The sequence below is a fragment of the Rhinatrema bivittatum genome, chromosome 8 (assembly GCF_901001135.1).
Source record: "Rhinatrema bivittatum chromosome 8, aRhiBiv1.1, whole genome shotgun sequence".
Classification (NCBI taxonomy): Eukaryota; Metazoa; Chordata; class Amphibia; order Gymnophiona; family Rhinatrematidae; genus Rhinatrema; species Rhinatrema bivittatum.
In genome coordinates this window covers 183,811,275-183,830,131 of record NC_042622.1, presented here as the reverse complement: position 1 = coordinate 183,830,131, position 18,857 = coordinate 183,811,275, and the positions used below count along the sequence as shown (strand labels likewise).

The window sequence follows — 18,857 nt, the reverse complement described above, 5'->3', positions numbered from 1 at the left end:
GTCTGCATACAGAAAGGCACAACAAGTTGGCATAGCTCACCCTCTGGAAACTGTAAACCATATAACATCACTGTAATCAGAAAAACACTGGAACCGTGGCCATAACAGAATCGTAAAGAATCAAAAAGTGATCACCTTGGATGTTTCCATTTCAACCGATTTAAGCTCAGTGCTAGAGAATTGGATATTGTGGAAAAGGGGGAACAACATAACGTTGCTGACAGATGCGTCAGTACCAAGTCATTTTATGCTGTGGATCATATGGAGAGACACAAGATCCAAGAGGTGCAGTCAGAAACCAAGAAAAAATAGTAGAAAGATACAGAAATAATGATGTCCTGATTTAAAAAAATGTCCAAGCATGCTTTGAGATATTACTTGAAAATGTTACATCCCATGATATCCAAGAGGAAACTCTCTCTTTGGCACATTGCAAGTATTAAGAAGGGCATTAGCAGTACATTTGAGAGGCAGATCATAGCCAATATATATTGGCTATTGCATTTATTTTATATTTATATTCCACTTTGAATGAGGTTCATTCTTGTCCAAGTATGTGCAAAACAAATCCATTTGAAGATGCTGCCCCCCCCCCCCGAGAAGAATGGTTATGAGGTTTTATTGTGTATATACATTTTAATTTCCAGACACTGCTCTGCATAAATCCACCCCTGTTTGAGGTCTCTCAGGTTCTGCTGAGTCCCACACAGCATCATGTAGCGCTGATTGGAAGCAAAGGGCTGATGGTCCTGGAATTGCCAAAGCGCTGGGGAAAGCACTCAGAGTTTGAAGGTGGTGAAAAGACCATCAACTGCAGGTGAGAATAACCGTGCATGCTGCAATAGCTACCCAAGCAGTCTCTTCTTTTACGTACTAAGGCAAATCGGCACGCACTCTTCAGTTTTTGAATCGCACTAGCATTGCAAAGTTTTGAGTATGAAAAGCTGGCATAAGAATAGGGACTGAGAAAATTGTCCCAAGATTTTACTTTCCAGAAAAGGCATTCCCCTGCCATACACACTCCCAGCCTGCCCTGAGGGCTATTCTCTGCTCCACCCTCTCACGGAACCCTTCCACCTGCCTCTCTCTTCACTGATCTGCTATGTGCTGTGGGATATGGAGGTTGAGGCTCTGCTGCTCCACACCACTGCATCTTGTGGTGGCGGCAGGAGCATTTTGTCAACTTCACCACCTGGATTCTACTACTGCCTCTACGGTTCTCACCAGCAGAAAATATCAACTCATCTGAGGCAAGTAAACCATATTTCCTGTTTGTACCCTGGATCAGTCCAGACAAGTGGGTTTATTCATCCCTACCAGCAGATGGAGGCAGAGAACAAAACGTTGAGGCACTGCTACATAACCGAGAGTGCCACCTGCAAGGCCCTCTGTATTTCTCTGTCTCCAGCAGATGGTAGAGGTGCAACCTTGCAGTCTGGAGTTTTCCAAAAAAAAAAACTAAAAAACTAAGGAAGAATTCAGTTCCCCAAGGTGCTAGATTCCTTCGTGGGCCATCTGTCGGGTAGAGCTTGGCAAGTAGGGGGTTGGAGATCCCTGGTTGAGCTCAGCCCTTGTTGATGGAGGGGGTGAAAGCCAGGGGTCCTGGTTCCATCACCCCCTCTGGGTCCCTAGCACCCTGAGCTCTCGGCTTCCTTCAGAAGCAGGGAAGAATTTGTTCCCTTCCCTGGCTCTGTGTGTTTGGTGTTTGGTTTTGTTTTTAAGTTTTGTTGTTGAAAGTAAAAAAAAAGGTTAAACGGAGCAGGCCTGAGGCAGTATGAGCGGCTGAGTTTTCTCTGCCGGGGTGGCAGGTAAAGGCGGGGGGGGGGGAGGGAATTTGCTTCTCAGTCAGCGCCAATTTTCTCCTCACATTGGGGCTATTTTTAGACTTGATTGCACCGGCATGCCGCCTCCTGCGCAGTGTGGTAAAGTTTGTTGTGGCTACAGTTTTCATCGGGGGGGGGGGCGCCCTGATTCAGCCGCATTCTTCCGCAATGTCTCTGGGGGGCTGGGACCTCTGCAGAACCTCCGAGGGGGGACAGCAAGGGCACGAGGTCAGCTAGGCCGGCTCCAGAGGCCCCCGGAGGGGGTGGGGGGGATTTAGAGGATCTGGCAGCCATTTTCTCTGCACATGCTGGGAGCCATGCTGCTGTTTCAGAGCTTCGGAACCCCCTCCCTAGTGTTTTGTTTTGTTTTTTTTTCTCTATGGAATAGAACTCTGCTATTTGGCAGGGTAAGGGAACAGGCGCAGGGGGACGTGGACCCGGACCCCCCTTCTTCCGATTCGGAAGCTTTTTCAGTGGATTTTGTCCTGCTGCTCCATAAGGCCTGTTTGGCTAGGAAGGGAGCCTGAACAAAGAGGCCTTTACCCAGGAAGTCCTGGGCGGCCAAGAAGCCTAGGCAGACAGAGTTCGGAGGGAGCCTGTGGTCCTTGGGTCTTGAGGTCCGCGGTGGAAGCAGATACGTTAGAGGCGACGGATGATCCGGATCTGATACAGGGAGGACCGGTGGATCCGGGCAGGCACCCTGTGAGCACCTTGGTGGATCCTGTTACTGCATTGGGGGATCCAATGCAGGACCCGGACGGGGGCGATCCTCGGGTGGTCCTCCTGTTCCCTAGGGATGAGTTGGGCCTGCTAATTCCCCAGGTTCTGGAGGAGATATGTATTAAGGTCACTCAGAAAGATTCGGATAATGAAGGGGTAAACCCAGCCCTGGAGGGGCCCCCTAAGGCTTTTCTATTGCTAAGTTGGTGGATTGGGAGTGGAAATCTCCCGAAATGGGCTTGAAGGTAGCCAGGGCTATGGCTAAATTATATCCCTTGCCAGAACAGACGTTATAGTCGTGGAAGATTCCCAAGGTGGATGCTGCGGTTTCTGTGATTACCAAAAAGATGACCATCCTGGTGGCAGGTGCTGCTGCTTTGAAGGATATCCTGGATCGGAAAATGGAAATCCTCCTTAAGAGGCTGTTTGAGGTTTCGGCTCTGAGCCTTCTTGCAGCGGTCTGTGGAAGTCTGATGCAGAGGGCCTGCTTGTGCTGGGTGCAGAAGGCGCATGATAAACAGTCAGGAACAACCATGGATGTGGCTCAGGCTGCCCACTTGGAAGAAGAAGTAGCCTATGTGATGGATGCACTGTATGACATGATCCGGACTTCTGCCAGAAGTATCGTCTCTGATGAAGCGGCAAGAAGACTACTATGGCTACGGAATTGATCGGCAGATGTGTGGTCTAAGGCCCAGCTGTCTAACCTCCCCTTCGAGGGAAGGCTACTGTTTTGGAGAGGATTTGGAGCAGACCCTGAAGCAATTGGGGGAGTCGAAGGTTAATAAGTTCCTGAAGTCAAGAAGAACCCTCCCCCCCCCCCCAAAGAAGTTTTTTCCTTCACAAGTTTGATTCTGAGAAGCGAGGAGGTTTTGTGCTGGTAGGAGCCCTGGGCCGGCGGTGCAAAAACAGAGTTTGGGCAGACAGCAGTCCTTCCGAGCTCACCAAAGGTCTCTGAGGAACGGTGGACCCCAGGGGTGAGGCGGAAGTAAGATTTGTCAATGGAGATGGGCTGGTCCGCTCCTCTCCAGAGGCTGTTAGAGGGAGGCTGTCCTTCTTTTACGAGGAGTGGACCAGTGGGTCCTGAAGGTGGTGAGAGATGGCTATGCCTTAGAATTTTCTCATCCGCTCAGGAACACCTTTATAATCTCCCGCTGCATTTCCAGAGGCAAGTGAGAGGCGGTGCGGGAGATGTTGCAAAGGCTACAGTTCCTGTGTGCCATAGTTCCAGTGCACCCTGGTGCCAGAGGAGGAGGGGACCTTTCGGCCCATTCTCGATCTACAGAGGGTCAATGCTACCCTCCGGGTGCTGCGGTTTCATTTGGAGACATTGCGCAGGGTGATAACGGCAGTGCGCAAAGGGGAGTTTCTGGCATCGTTGGACTTGACGGAAGCCTGTCTACATATCCCCATTTGAGTCAAACATCGGAAATTCCTGAGGTTCATGGTTCTGGGGGAACATTTACAGTTTCTGGCCCTTCTCTTTGGTTTAGCGACAGCACCGTGCACATTCACAAAGGTGATGGTGGTAAGAGGCGGCGGCACTGAGGAAGGAAGGTATCCTGGTGCAACCGTATTTGGACGATTGGGTAGTATGGGTGAAATTGGAAGTGGAATGTGGTCGCTCAGTTCAGCAGGTCCTGCAAATCCTGGATTCGTTGGGCTGGGTGACAAATGCCTTTTGGAGATCTGATCATCTTTTTGTCCTGTTCAGTGGCGCTAAGAAGGGAATAAAGCTTCCAAGGGCACGATGGCTGAAAGAGACTATAGCTTCAGCTTATATCTGTTAGGGCTGTTCAGTGCCGGAGGGGTTGAGAGCGCATTCTATAGGGCGCAGGCAACCTTGTGGGCAGAGTGTCAACTGCTTTCTCTGCAAGAGATTGGTCATGCAGCGATGTGGTCTTCTCTTCACACTTTTACCAAACATTACCGCTTGGATGTGTGAGCGCCGGAGGAAGCATCTTTTGGGGAAAGTGTGTTGCACACTGGTCTTTCGAGTTCCCGCCCAGATTAGAGGGGGCTTGGGTACATCTCACTTTTCTGGATTAATCCGGGGTACGAACAGGAAAGGAAAATTGGTTCTTACCTGCTAATGTTTGTTCCTGAAAAACCACAGATCGGTCCAGAGATCTGTCTCCATTTTGCGAAAGGCTTCCTCGCTTCTGGATGCTGCTGAGCTGATATGTTTATATATTCAGAGTAATGAGAAATGTACGTAGTTTGAGCTGTACATTCTGTTAGGTTAAGAGGACCTAGTTTTTTTTTAAGGGAACTGCAACCTTTAAGAATCTATTCGCCCCAAGTTTATTGGGGTTTAAGTTAGTCATCTTGGCTTGAGTACAAGTCAGTGCTGAGAGACTACAGGTGGCACTCTCAGTTATGTAGTAGTGCCTCAAAGTTTTGTTCTCTGCCTCCATCTGCTGGTAGGGATGAATAAACCCACTTGTCTGGACTGATCCGTAGTTCTTCAGGAACGAAAATTAGCAGGTAAGAACCAATTTTCCTTTTTTTCAGTCCCTGTATAGGGGGAGGGCATTAGAAGTGAAATGGTATTCTATTATAATAGAAATAACTGTTTATATTGGTGATATTTACCTGTCTTTTCTGCCTTGGTTTTCATATATTGAAAAAGCCATAATTGGTTATTCACCAGTTTCTCCTCTCTTGGGGACATTGGTTTGGTGGGGGCCATTTTGTTATATGAAAATTTTAAAGTCTGGTTTCACCATACTGAATTGAAGGTGGTGGGGAGGGAGAGAGAGATTAGCAAGCAGATATGTCTTAAATATTTTTTTAATTCATTCTGCATGCTGTTCAAAACTTGAAAATGAATTAAATATCTGTTATTTGTAAATAATCTAGGACCAGTCCCATTGCTGAAAGGATATTTACCAGTTCAACTTCCCTGACATTGAAACATGCTGCATGGTACCCCAGTGAGACACAGGAGCCTAACTTAGTGCTCTTAACTTCGGATAATGCAATCAGGTAAAAACTAGCAATATTATGGCAGCCAAATGACTCACGTAAGGCCATGAACATTGCTTTTATTCCCTATAAACTATTCTAGTAGAGGAGTAGTTCTGTCTACTTGCTTTATTTATTTGCAGTTTTCAATAAAGCAGATTCAAAGTAACTTGTGCAAAACTGCCTCTTAGCACATGAGTTTGATGTTTAAAGCAGTGACTTGCCCGTGTCATAACCTTGGAAATTGTTGCTTTTGTTTTTACAAAGATCTTTTTTTTTCTTTTTCTAGAATATATAGCCTGAAAGAGCCTTTGACCCCAGTGAAAGTGATTTCACTTTCAAATTCTGAGGAGGAAAATCTGCTGCTCCCAAAAGGGTTAGTTCTTTGTTTTCCAGTAATCTCCAAAGGATATAAACTCAGAAATATCAGATGTGAACAGGTTTATATAGCAAAGTATAGTTTGGATAGTTTTATGCAATAAAAACTTCTTTAGGGATTACAAAAATAATGTTTTCTTACTATATACATTCTTGTATTTATTTATTTATTTATTTTTTTAACATAGTAAGAGTCCAAATAGCCACCTGCTTGGGGATAGATTTTTGCTATTCCTTAATAATGATTTTTGTATAAAAATGGCAATATTGCATGGATATATTACTTTTTTTTTCTAAGTATTTTGTTACAGCAGTGATAAAACCAATATGCACTAAAGGAAGAGATGGTTTGGTGAAATATTATGAATAAACTGAAAACTAAACGGTTTATAAATGAAATAGGTAGTTTTACAAGACAAAAAGAGAATTCTTAATTTGAAGAAGGAGCAAGAGAGCAGCCTGAAAGGATGTTCTATAATTCGTACAGATTAGCATATGGCCACTATCTGTTAACTTTTTAAGTAATTCCAAGTATGCCACTGTAAAGAAGGCTGGGGAACCTACATGGAACAGCCATGATTATAACACTGACGTCAGTGAGCACAAGGTGACTGAATGTTTTTGATAGCCGTGTGAATTATTGCAAAACTTGAATGTAAAACAGGTGAGGGGCTGGATGATGGATTTAGTTAAGAGTCTTGTAAGAACCAAAGAGAGAGATTACAAGGCCTAGAATAGCTGACCAATGGAGGTGAAGGAGGCCGACACCTAAGTGGTAGAAAACCAGAGAGGAAGGCAACTAGGCAGGCTGGGTAGGCCAATTGGTCTTCATCTGCCAACATTTACTATTTTAAGTGCTAGAACTAAAGAGAGCCAGGACAGAGCCAGACGCATAGCATGTTGATATTCTGTGAGTGAACCTGGATATTTGTGCCCTGTTGCCAGGAGATCGTATAAGGCATCTCTAGGGGAGATTGCGGTGGCTTTTGATTTTGGTCCCTTGGTAGCTGTTCCGAAGAATATCGTGGGTCAGCGAGGGAAAGAGGAGGTGCAGGCGTATCCCCTTTACATTTTGTATGAGAATGGGGAAACCTTCCTTATGTACATTAGCCTCCAGCACAGGTAAGGACCATTACAAACCGAGGTTAAAATGTTGGGTCTGCTTGAGTTTTTCATACTCTCTTTCTATTGGTCAGTTGTGTACTGTATATTTTTCAGTATAAAATAGAATTCTCTAAAGGGATGCAAGGTGGAAATGTCTCCAAAATCTGCCTGATTGTAGGTACAGAGAATGCAGGTTTCCCCTGATCCTGGGTATTGATGCCCTGCTGCATCAGTGGGGTCGCAGAGCCCAGTTGCCTGTGTACTGTCATTGGTTGACATGGAAACCTATTGCAGCAATCTGTAATTTTCAATTACTGAAGACAAACTGGAACTTTAACAATATCTATTGTGGCAAGCCGTGGGAACATAACTGCAATCAAATTAAATGTTTACTTTTTCAAAATTTGCTTTTTTTTTTTCTTCCCCCTCCCCTTCCTCCTCCTGGACAACTGACCAGGTGACATGTTCCCTGTGAGAATAGCGCCCGCATTGCCCAGTTCTCCTCTTCCCTCCTTTCACCCATATTGCTTTCAAGAGACAGATACTTAATGTATGGGGTCCTGCACAGCAGAGCCAGGAACCTAGCCTAGATTTTCCTTCATGGTTTCGTGAACTATCTAGCTGATAGAAGCCTTTTTGTTAGAGCAGTATCATGAATGGCACAAGCCCACTCTAATAGCCCTGTTTTTCCAAAGGCCTTTTTACATGATTTGACATGAAGCACATTTACAGGCTGAAAACAATATTAGCAAGAATGAAAAGTAAAATGCCTTTGTTCAGCAGGCTTCTGCACGAGACAGTGACCTTAGAAGAGAGTACAAAATGTGCGCAGCATTTTTCCCATAGGCACACAGTGGGAAAAATCCTTGCTTGCATCTGGCCCCAGAATGCTTGTGTGCATGTTAGCTCATTGCATATTATGGAGGTAATTTTCAAAACAGTCCTCTGGTCCATTTGCCCACAGACTTTGTACCAATTCTTTAAAGGGGGAAGTATAAGCAAACATTCCATTGGAAATTGCCTAGGAACAAAAGTACCAGCAGAGCTTTTTCTGCAGATACTTTTTCCCTTTAAAATAACATTTTAGTTTTGAAAATGCCAAACCGCGTGCGTTGTTGTCTCCCCTGAGCTAATGCCTCCTCTGAGCCCGCCTGCTTTTTCCACAAATAAAAGTAAGTGGGCTCTTGACTTCTGCAAAAAGGATGGGCTATTTTCAGACAGCCTACCCAGAGTAGATGACGTGAAAATTTGCTCTTTACAGTTGTATTGAACCCAGAAATTGGAAGAGAAGTTTGGCTGTGATTTTTATATTTTGTGGCATTCCTCAAGTGCACTTTTTCCTTTCCTTATACCAGCAGCAAAAACCTGGGGAAGCTCTTGGGCCCGCTGCCTATGCACCCTGCAGCAGAAGATAACTACGGCTATGATGCTTGTGCTGTACTCTGCCTGGCCTGCATCCCCAACATCCTGGTCATCGCCACCGAGTCGGGAATTCTTTATCACTGTGTGGTGCTGGAGGGAGAAGAGGAGGACGAGCAGACGGTATGTTTGGCAACTCGGCACCATATCCTCTCCTCTGATAATTTTGTTTTAAGTACTGTGTGGCTGTTACCCAAGTCATGAAAGATTCCTACATGTCTAATCCTATTGGGGTTTGTTTTTTTTATACTAAACTGCCAAAAAAAGAAAGTCTGACTTGTTTCTCTTCTGTGACTTTTTTAAAACAGTTTTTTGCCTGATTGTTCCCCCCTTTTTCTCCTGTGTGTCCCCTGTCCCCCCCAATCTTTTCAAATTAGTGCTGGGATCCTGGCACAAGGAGGCTTCATTCACAATTATCTGGCCTGGTCATTGCAAAAACGGTCCTGAGACCAGGGCTTTTTTCAGAATCCAGTATCATGAGCTCTAAATCCAGCCAATAGATGTCACAACACCTTTAGCACTATCCCTAACATTCACTCAGGGTTAACCCCATGGGCACTCTGAGGATCTTGCCAAGCACTGTTCGGGCCTATTGGACCTGTGCCATGTGCCCTTGCACTGATAATATTCCACCTCAACTGGGTTCCTACTTGCCTTTAGGTAAGTACCCTACCCACAAGCTATTCCTGGTGGTTTTAGGTACTTTGATGCTTTGCCCAACTCAAGGGTCACACAGTTCCTAGAAATGCACCTGCAGATCAAATTAAAAAAAAAATTACCAAGATAATTAGTCACAAGACAGAACTAACAAACCAAAGAGATTTTTAATTAGAATAAAGATTTAATTTGCAAACAGGTAAAATAACAAGGATCATATGGTTAATGGTAATTTAAAGTTTCACTGTATTTAGCCAGTTCCTCTTCATACCCCAGATCAGTCCAGATAAGTGGGCTTTGCAACCCTACCAGCAGATGGAGGTAGAGAACAAAAACTTTTAGGCACTGCTACATATTCGAGAGTGCCAACTGTAGTCCCTCGGTATTTCTCTGTCTCTAGCAGATGGTAGAAGTGCAAACCAGCAGTTCTAGGAAGAGAGAAGACTCCTAAAGGATGGCTCCCTGAGGTGTTAGATTCCTTCGTGGGCCATCCCTCAGATAGAGCAGGGTGAGCGGGGGGTTGGTTATCCCTGTCCTAGCTCGGCCCTTGTCTGCAGGGGGGGTGATAGCCAGGGGTCCTGGTTCTCTCACCCCCTCTGGGTCCTTGCCTCTTGTAGTGATCAGCCCCTTCCAGCCAGAAGCAGGGAAGTATTTTGCTTTTATTTCCCATTCGATTGTGTCTGTTTCTTTTTAAAAAAAAAAAAAACCCAGAACAGGCTGAAGCAGGGCTCCGGAGGCTAGTTGCAATGTGCTGCTGGGAGGCAGTCTGTGGTGAGCGGGGCCAGATTGTCGGCATGGTCAGCACCGGGACAGCGCTGCTGACTGCGTTGCAGGCAGGGGCTATTTTTAGGCCCGCTCTCACGTCATGGCGCCGCCCGCTCAGTGCGGGAAAGTTTGCTACGGCTGTGGGGAGAAGCAGGTGCATCTCAGCGCGGCCGCATTTTGCTTCGAGTGTGTCTCTGGGAGGGAGGGAATCGCCGGAGAGTTTTCTGCCTTGGGTGCGGTAGTGCTGGTGCAGGAGGCCTCGAGGGGGGGGGGGGGGAGGTGTGTGTTTCTGAGGACACGGCAACCATTTTAGTTCCGCGTGCTAGGAGCATGGCTTTGGTTGTGAAGCTGCAGGATTCCCCTTCCCCTGCTTTTCCTGCGATTCAGACCTCTGCCTGTGCTGGGGGGCGGGGGGGGGGGGGGTTGGGAAACCTGGGGGACGTGGAACCCGATCACAGTTCTTCTGATTTGGAGGGGTTGTCCTCCTCCACAAGGCCTCTCTGGCCAAGAAGGAGGCAGGATCCAAGCGACTGCTCCCTAGAGAGGTTCAGGTGCCTAAGAAATCTAGGGGAGAAAGGTCCAAAGGATTCTGTGGCATTTGACAGCTACTGGAGCTCTGAAGGTCCGCCAATGGCGCTGGGGACACGTCAGACAACACGGCCTGCTCCGAGCTACTTCAGGGCGGTCTGGGGGATCCGGATAAAGGACTTTGATGCCACAGTGGGGGACCCAATGCAGGATTCAGAGGACATCGCAGTACCGAGGGGAATGATGTTTGGGTGGTCAGGCTTTTCTGTAAGGAAGATCTGCATTCTCTCATTCTCCAGGTTCTGGAGGAGCTGAGGATTAAGGTTGTGGAGGAAGGCTCCGACAATGAGGGAATGAATCCAGTCCTGGAATGGCTGTGAGATCCACCAAAGGCTTTTCTGTTGCCGAAGTCTGTGAAGAAGTTGGTGGATCGGGAGTGGGAGTTGCCCAGGCGATGATTAAACTGTATCCCTTTTCGGAACAGACCTTAGAGTCCTGGAAAATTCCTAAGGTGGATGCAGCTGTGTCAGTGGTGACCAGGAAGACAACCATCCCGGTGGCAGGCGCAGCTGCGTTGAAGGATGTGCAGGATCAGAATCTGGAAATTTTGCTGAAGAGATTGATTGAGGTTTTGGCCTTAAATCTCTGGCCAGCTGTCTGCAGCAGCTTGATACAGAGGGCTTGTTTTGTGCTGGGCACAGAAGGCTCACGAGAGGCCGGCGGGGGCTTCTAGTGACGCCGCTCAGGCTGCCCATTTGGAAGCAGGAATTGCCTACGTGGCAGATGCTCTGTACAACATGGTTTGACAATCAGCCAGGAATATGGTTTCGGCAGTGGACACGCGGAGACTTCCGTGATTGCGAAATTGGTCCACGGATGTATGGTTGAAGGCACAGCTGGGTAACCTTCCCTTTAAAGACAAGCTGCTGTTCAGAGAGGACCTAGAGCAATTGATGAAGCAGTTGGGAGAGTCAAAGGGAAATAAGTTGCCCGAGGACAAGAAAACCACCAAGAAGTCCTTTCAACCGTAGGCTCATTTTCAAGATGCAAGGAGATTTTGGTCAAGCAGAGGCTCTGTGACTGCACACAAAAGCAGAGCTCGAATAGGCAACAGTCCTTTTGAGTGCAACGTCAATCTTTCCGGGATGGTGGTGCCCAGGGGGGAGATGGAAGCAAGGGTGCCCTCCCCAGCAAAGATCGGAGGGAGACTGTCCCTCTTTTACGAGGATTGGACCAGGGTCACTACAGACCAGTGGGTGTTGGGTGTGGTGCAAGGCGGCAACACCTTAGTTTTCTCAGCCACTTAGGGATGCCTTTGAGATCTACTGCTGCGTTTCCCATGCCAAGCGGGAAATGATGCGGGATACCTTGCAAAGGCTGCATCTTCTGCAAGCAATCATTCCTGAGCCTCCTCAGGAGAGGGGGAAGGAAAGGTACTCCGTTTATTTCATGGTGCCAAGAAGGAAAGGACCTTTTGTCCCATGTTGGACCTGCAGAAGCTAAATGTTGCCTCTGGGTGCCACGTTTTTGGATGGAAACGTTGCGGACTGTGATGTCGGCGGTTTGCAAAGGAGAGTTTCTGGCATCTTTGGATCTGACAGAGGCCTATCTCCACATTCCCATAAGAGCTGATCATCAGAGATTCCTGATGATCATGGTCCTGGGGAAGGAATTCCAATTTCTGGCACTTCCTTTTGGGTAGGCGACTGCTCCACAGATGGTCATGAAAGGTGATGGTAGTGGTGGCGGCTGCTCTCAGGAGAGAGGGAATCCTGGTCCATCCGTACCTGGACAATTGGCTCATCCGGGCAAAGTCGGAAGTGGAGTGTCATTGGTCAGTTCGATGAGTGATGCAGCTTCTAGACTCTTTCTCGGCTGGGTCACAAACCTAGCAAAGAGTCATTTGGAACCGTTCCAGTCTTTGGAGTACCTTAGGGCTCAATTCGATACCCAGTTAGGGAAGGTATTTCTAACCACGGAGAGAGTTGTCAGGTTGCAGAGTCAGGTACTCCGTCTTTTAAGGGCTGGCAGTGCCCCAGGTCTGGGACTATTTGTAGGAGCTGAGTTCTTTGGCTTCCATGCTGGAGTTAGTTCCATGGGCCTTTGCTCATATGCAGCTATTGCAGAGGGCTCTGTTGTCCCGGTGGAATCCGCTTTCGGAGGAATTTCAGCTTCCTTTTGCCGCTTCCGGGGGATGCCACATCCAGTCTCTCGTGGTGGCTGTCCTGAAGCAATCTGGAGAGAGGAATGGATTGGAGGTGCTCGACTGGGGGGTGGTGACCAGAGATGCCAGCATCAAAGGATGGGGGGGCAATTTGTCAAAGAAGATCGGCCCAAAGACTGTGGTCACCAGAAGAGATGTCCTGGTCCATCAATCGTTTGAAGACCAGAGCTGTTCACAAGGGGTTGTTGGTGTTTATCCCGCACATTCAGGGAAAGTCAGTGCGGGTGTGTTCAGACAATGCAATGACTGTAGCATACATCAATTGTCAGGGTGGCATGAAGAGTCGTTAGGTAGCGCTGGAGGCACAGGATCTGTTCTTGTGGGTGGCAAGTCATCTGTCAGGAATAGCGGTATCGCACGTAACCGGGTGGACAGCATGTAGGTAGATTACCTCAGCAGATCATATTTGGATCCTGGAGAGTGGGAGCTGTTGGCAGAGGCCTTTACCCTAATCCAGTCCAGGTGGGGCAGGCCGGAATTAGATCTCATGGAGATGACCGGGAATGCGAAGGCACTTCGCTTCTTTAGTTGCTGGCGAGATGTCGGCTCCAAGGGTATCGACGCTCTCGTTCAGCTATGGCCAACAGACATGTTGCTGTATGTGTTTCCCCCATGATTTATTTTTATTTATTTAGCATTTTTCTATACCGAGCTTCATGGTTAAATACCATATCAGATCGGTTTACATCGAACGGGGGATAGAGAACTTGTAACAAAACGGAACAGCAAATTATAATCAGAAGGAGAGCAAAAGTTACATTAAACAAGGACTATAAACTTGGAGGCTTTACAGCTTGGAAGTAAATAGAATAAAAGCCCGAGAAGGGCAATAACTTAAACACAAGAAGTCATAAAGAGCTCGGCTCGGGCAGGATAGATTATTAGCGGAGGTATTAGGATAAGAGGCAACTCAAGGAGTAGCATGGTTCCATATGATCTCGCATAGGGAGAATGTTGTGGCGCATCGAGCTTCATCCAGGCAGGGTGATTCTGGTAGCTCCATGGTTTGCAGATCTGGTTTATCTGGCAGTGGACGGGCCTGTGCGCTTGGCTCATCTGCCAGGATTACTGCAGCAGGGGCCCATATTTTCAGACCGGGCAGATCGCTTCTGTCTAGCGGCCTGGCTTTTGAAAGGATTACTCGGAACCTGTTATTACTACTTTGCTTCTTGCGAGAAAGTCGTCCACTTCCCTGGCTTATGTCCGGGTTTGGAGAACCTTTGAGTCTTGGTGCTTACAGAATATTTTGCAGCCTTTGAAGGTGGATGTTCCACAAGTGTTTTCCTTATTGCAGCGTGGATTGGCTAAGGGCTTGGCCTATAATTCCTTTCAGGTTCAGGTGGCAGCTTTAGGTTGCCTTCGAGGTAAGGTACGGGGAAAGACGCTGGCAGACTTCCGGATGTAATGTGTTTCTTGAGAGGGGCTAAGCATCTTCGTCCTCCGCTCTGGAAGGTTTGTCCAGAGTAGAACCTTAACTTGGATCTTAGAGCTCTGCGTGGTCTTCCCTTTGAACTGATTAGACGGGCTTCCTTGAAGAACCTAACCTTGAAGGCAGTTTTCCTGGTGGCTATCTGTTCCGCTAGAAGAATTTCGGAACTACAAGCTTTTGTCGTGTAGAGATCCTTTTTTAAGGATTTCAGAGGATTGTGTGATGATGTGTACGGTACCTTTCTTTCTGCCTAAAGTGGTTTTGTCTTTTGATCTTAACCAGTCTGTGGAATTTCCGGCCTTTCCGAAGTTGGATTGCGATGCTCCTAGGACAAGGGAATTGCACTTGTTGGATGTGCGGTACCTTAAGGTCACGAATCCTTTTCGGAGGTCCGGTCATCTTTTTGTCTTGTTTAATGGGGCAAAAAAGGGCAGTAAGGCTTCCAAGATCATGATTGCAAGATGGTTAAGAGAGGCAATCAGTACAGCTTACATCTGTAAGGGCAGGTCAGCTCTGGAAGGGTTGCGTGCGCATTCTACTAGGGCACAGGCAACGTCTTAGGCGGAGTGTTGGTTCATATTTCTGCGGGAGATTTGTCGAACAGCAACATGGTCTTCTCTGCACATTTCTCCAGGCATTATCCCTTGGATGTGCGGGTGTCGGAGGAGGTGACTTCTGGGGAAAGTGTGTTGCACTCGTGTCTTTTGGATTCCCACCCAGTTTAGGGGAGTTTGGGTACATCCCACTTGTCTGTACTGATCTGGGGTATGAACAGGAAAGGAAAATTTGTTCTTGCCTGATAATTTTCATTCCTGAAGTACCACAGATCAGTCCAGAGACCTATCCCCTTCAATCGAAAGACTTCCTCGCTTCTGGAAGTGGTTGAGGCAGTATGCACTCATTTGCAGCGTAATGAGTATACCGATTAGATATATAGATATCGATAGAGAGAGATCAATAGATAGGGGTTTATTGTTGATGTTCATCAAGGGGTCCTAATTCTAGGGGGCACCAACTGGTTCTCTGCTTGCTCATTGTTTGTTGGGGTGTGTTTAGTTTATTAGTCTGTTAGTTTGGTCATCTTGGCTTGGGTACAAGTCAGTACTGAGGGACTGCAGGTGACACTCTCAAATATGTAGCATGCCTAAACGTTTTGTGCTCTGCCTCCATTTGCTGGTAGGGATGCATAAACCCACTTGTCTGGACTGATCTGTGGTACGGGAATGAAAATTATCAGGTAAAAACAAATTTTCCTTTCCTGACCAGGTTAAGCAGTCCTCACAAGGTTGTGTATAGCTAGTACAGGGCCTTGGCACAGATCTACTTCTTCTGCACTCCCAGTCAAGGCTGAGATTTCTGGCAAATTCTGGGTTAGGTCTCTCTGGAGCTGGTACTGTCCATTCAATGAAAGCCCAAGCCGCTGGCTTCCAGACCAATGGCAATACAGAATATTGCACATTACACCATCTTGGGTATATTGGCAAAGTGTGCATTCCAAGCCTTGCTTTGGGGAACATGGCAGATTAACCTGTTTAGTACTATCTGCAAGAAACTGCAGCACACATCAGGAGATAGGCTGTCACCTGCCTGTCAGTTTAAGGATTGCAAGAGAAAAAGAGGTCTTACTAGGGAAGCAAAAAGGTCTCGTGCCAAATCCCAACAGGCACAAATCCCCATTTTGCCACAAGGTGTCACCCTTATTGATGCCCATGACTCCCCCCTCCCTCACCCACCAGGGGACACTGATGCTGGGGATGCTACAAAGGTTGCTTTGAGACTTGAGGTTTGGAAGACTTGAACTGAGATTTTGGCCCAAACTGACTCCCTTCTGTGATCTATAATAAATTGATTTCTATAGAAATGTGTTTATTGAAATATTGCTTCTCTTTCAGATCTGATAACAGATTTAATATTCTGTCTTGATTTGTATCTCTCGCTTCCTAAGAATGCATGTGACTATTCTCTGCTATGAGTACCTACAAGATATCGTTTAACACACATTTTCCTTATTTGACCTTGGGAAGTGTTAGAGGTTATCTCTGCACTGTGTGGAGGGGTTTTATAGACCAGTTGTTGTTTTTTTTTTTTATAGCTCTTACTAATTTACTTCCTTGAATAAAGTAATGGCAAATTGAGTGCAGTGCATTAACAAAAAAAAAACACACATAGGGCCCCAGTCCAGAGCTTTGGAGCTACCATATACCAGGACTTTGAGTGTAGCTCAGACAGTTTATTTAAAGGCACTGGGAATACCCAATAACCAGAAACAACTTTCCAAATTGTTAAGGAACTGCTAGGTTATGCAAGTTGGCCCTTTTTGTGTTTTTTTCTTCTCTGGTATTCTGCTTGCTGATAGTGTTCTGGAAATGTCTTTGACAGTCAGACAAGTCGTGGGACCCTCGTTCTGACCTCATTCCTTCCCTCTATGTGTTTGAGTGTGTGGAACTGGAGCTTGCGCTGAAGCTGGCAGCAGGAGAAGACGACGATCCCACAGAGTCCGACTTTTCCTGTCCAATCAAGTTACATAAAGGTAGCTTGCCCTTCCAACCATGTTTTATGTCCTTCAGAAGCTGGGCTAGGGGACTCGTTTAGTATAATCTGACCATGTACACCTTTACCAACAAAGCTTGAGCACATTTTGGAAACAGACAACCCAATAACATAAATGGTGCAATTTTATTTATTTATTTAAAAGATTTTCTATACCGTCGTTAAGTTAAATACCATCACAACGATTTACAGAAGGGCACGATAAAGAGATGATCATGTAGTAATATAGCATGTTTTTAAGTCCCACCATTAAGACTGATGATTTGTTTCATAGTTTCACCTAATTCAGATGTTTGTGATCCGCCTGCTTCGTCTGCTGTACAGTTTGATATGGCCTGCCTGTGCTTCTACTTTGTGTCTAATGGACATCCTTTATTTAAATCTCAGATCCCAGCTGCCCTGTGAGGTACCACTGCACACATGAAGCTGGAGTGCACAGTGTGGGACTAACGTGGACCAGCAAACTGCAGAAATTCCTTGCTTCAGGGGAGTAGCTCTCTGTCTGTGTTTTGATGGGTAATCACGTGCACTCGTTATTGGCTGTGTGTTACTTGGTTTTTTGAAACAGAAAAATATACAGCAGCATATTCTAAATGTCTTGCCCTGAACAAAGTAAATTGGGACATTTGGTGTGAGCCATTTGGAATGCTTGCTGGCAACTTGGGTATGGAAGTCTAGGGCGTATGGGAGCTCTGAAAATAGATATTTTGATTATAAAATCCACCTGTTTGTTTTGTAGATGAGGAAGACAAAGATAGTTTACAGGAACTTGCTGCTGAACAGAAGTGCGTGGTAGAGCACATTCTCTGTACCAAGCCCCTGCCGTGCAGGTAAGAGCCACTGCCGCCTCACTCCTTTATCTTTGCAGCGTACTTCAGGAGATATTTTTAAATGTTAATTCTTTAGGGTGACAATCGAGATGTTTTTCACTATAGCATGTGGACTGTGATTGAGAGAATCCAAACTAATCTATAGTTCCAGGGGTGATCAGAGCACTCAAGGATGGTTAGTTTTCATTGTCCTTTTTAATTTTAATCCCCTTTTCCCTGTACGTACCTAGATCAGTCCAGACAGCTGGGTTTTGACTCCCTTCCAGCAGATGAAGACACAGAAAAACTTGTAAAGCACCTCCCTCTTAACCTGGTGTGCTGCCTGCATCTCCTCAGTATTTCTCTGCATCCAGCAGATGGAGGTGGTGCAAAAGCTGCGGTCTGCAGTTTTGGGGGTGTAGACAGTTCTCCTTTAAGAAAAAAAAAAAATAATAAGACAAGGTTTAGCAAGAGTAGCTGTTAGGCGAAGTACCAGGAAAGTTGGAAGAAAAAAAGGAAATAAATAAATAAATATCAGATCAAGCAGAGAAGCCTCCCAGGAGGTGAGTAGGTCTCAGTGGGACTATCCCCCCTGGTTATAGGCGTTTAGGAGCTGGGGGTTGGTGATTCCGCAAAGCTCCTTTGATGGTAAGGCAGAGGGGGGATCACTGATAGTCCCAGTCCAATCGAAGCAAAAGAAAAAAGAGGAACCTTTTCTTGTCTTTTTGGTTTCAGGCTGCCGTGCATTTTTTTGCTGTCAAAGTCTGTTCTGGGGGTAGTTAGGGTAAGGCGCTTTCCTGCGGGAGCACAGGGATTGCAGGGCGCACATTTCTGTAGGCTGCTGCCACAGCTCCAGCACCATTTTCTTCTCCTTTCTCCTCCCCCGCTCCCCCTTACCCGGCCCTTCAGTGCCGCGACCGTCTGAATGTACGGCCTGCGGGGAGTGCGACGCGCGGCTCTCCCAATCAGGCCTGTGTATTTGGTGCCTCCCCAGCGGGGAATGCACCTCGGAGTTGCTGCCTCGCTCTCAGAAGAGACAGGCTCTTTCTAGCAGCCGGGCCGATCCGTTCCTGCTGAGCGTGGTAACGGTGGCCATTTTGAATACTTTCGCCGAGGCACAGGCGAGAGCCTTGGGGGAAGGGGATCTCCCTCCTGATCTCTCTCCCGTCCCCGGTTTTAATGCACAAAGCTTTTCTGGCCACCCAGGCTCGTCAGACGAGGGCTTCGGTGCAGGGGCAACCTGAAGGGCCCCCAAGCAAGGTCCCAAGGAGTCAAGAGGCCCAGGGCTCTTTGTGCGTTTAAAAAGCTGCGCAGTTCTTAATTACTGGAAGTGCTTACATGGCAGAAGCAATGATGGATCCTACTCCTTAGTACTGGCAGGAGGATATGAAGATGATGTTGACAATGGAAACGAATTTTCATATACAAGAAGTGGAGGAAGGGACTTCTCTGGCAACAAGCGCACTGCTGAACAGTCCTGTGAC

At 46.8% G+C, this 18,857-nt stretch overlaps 1 protein-coding gene across 3 annotated transcripts in view; it reads left to right on the top strand.

Annotated features, from left to right (window-relative positions):
* Positions 1–18,857, top strand: part of NUP88 (nucleoporin 88) — a 59,654-nt gene that overhangs the window by 8,031 nt on the left and 32,766 nt on the right. For 2 of the 3 annotated variants that reach the window (XM_029612017.1, XM_029612016.1), the window contains exons 2-9: positions 648–817; positions 5,406–5,531; positions 5,800–5,886; positions 6,834–7,010; positions 8,348–8,534; positions 16,394–16,544; positions 16,952–17,050; positions 17,304–17,394. In XM_029612017.1, coding sequence (XP_029467877.1) covers positions 648–817; positions 5,406–5,531; positions 5,800–5,886; positions 6,834–7,010; positions 8,348–8,534; positions 16,394–16,544; positions 16,952–17,050; positions 17,304–17,394 — 1,088 coding nt within the window. The remainder of the gene's footprint in view (positions 1–647; positions 818–5,405; positions 5,532–5,799; positions 5,887–6,833; positions 7,011–8,347; positions 8,535–16,393; positions 16,545–16,951; positions 17,051–17,303; positions 17,395–18,857) is intronic. The other variant, XM_029612018.1, reaches the window with a different exon arrangement.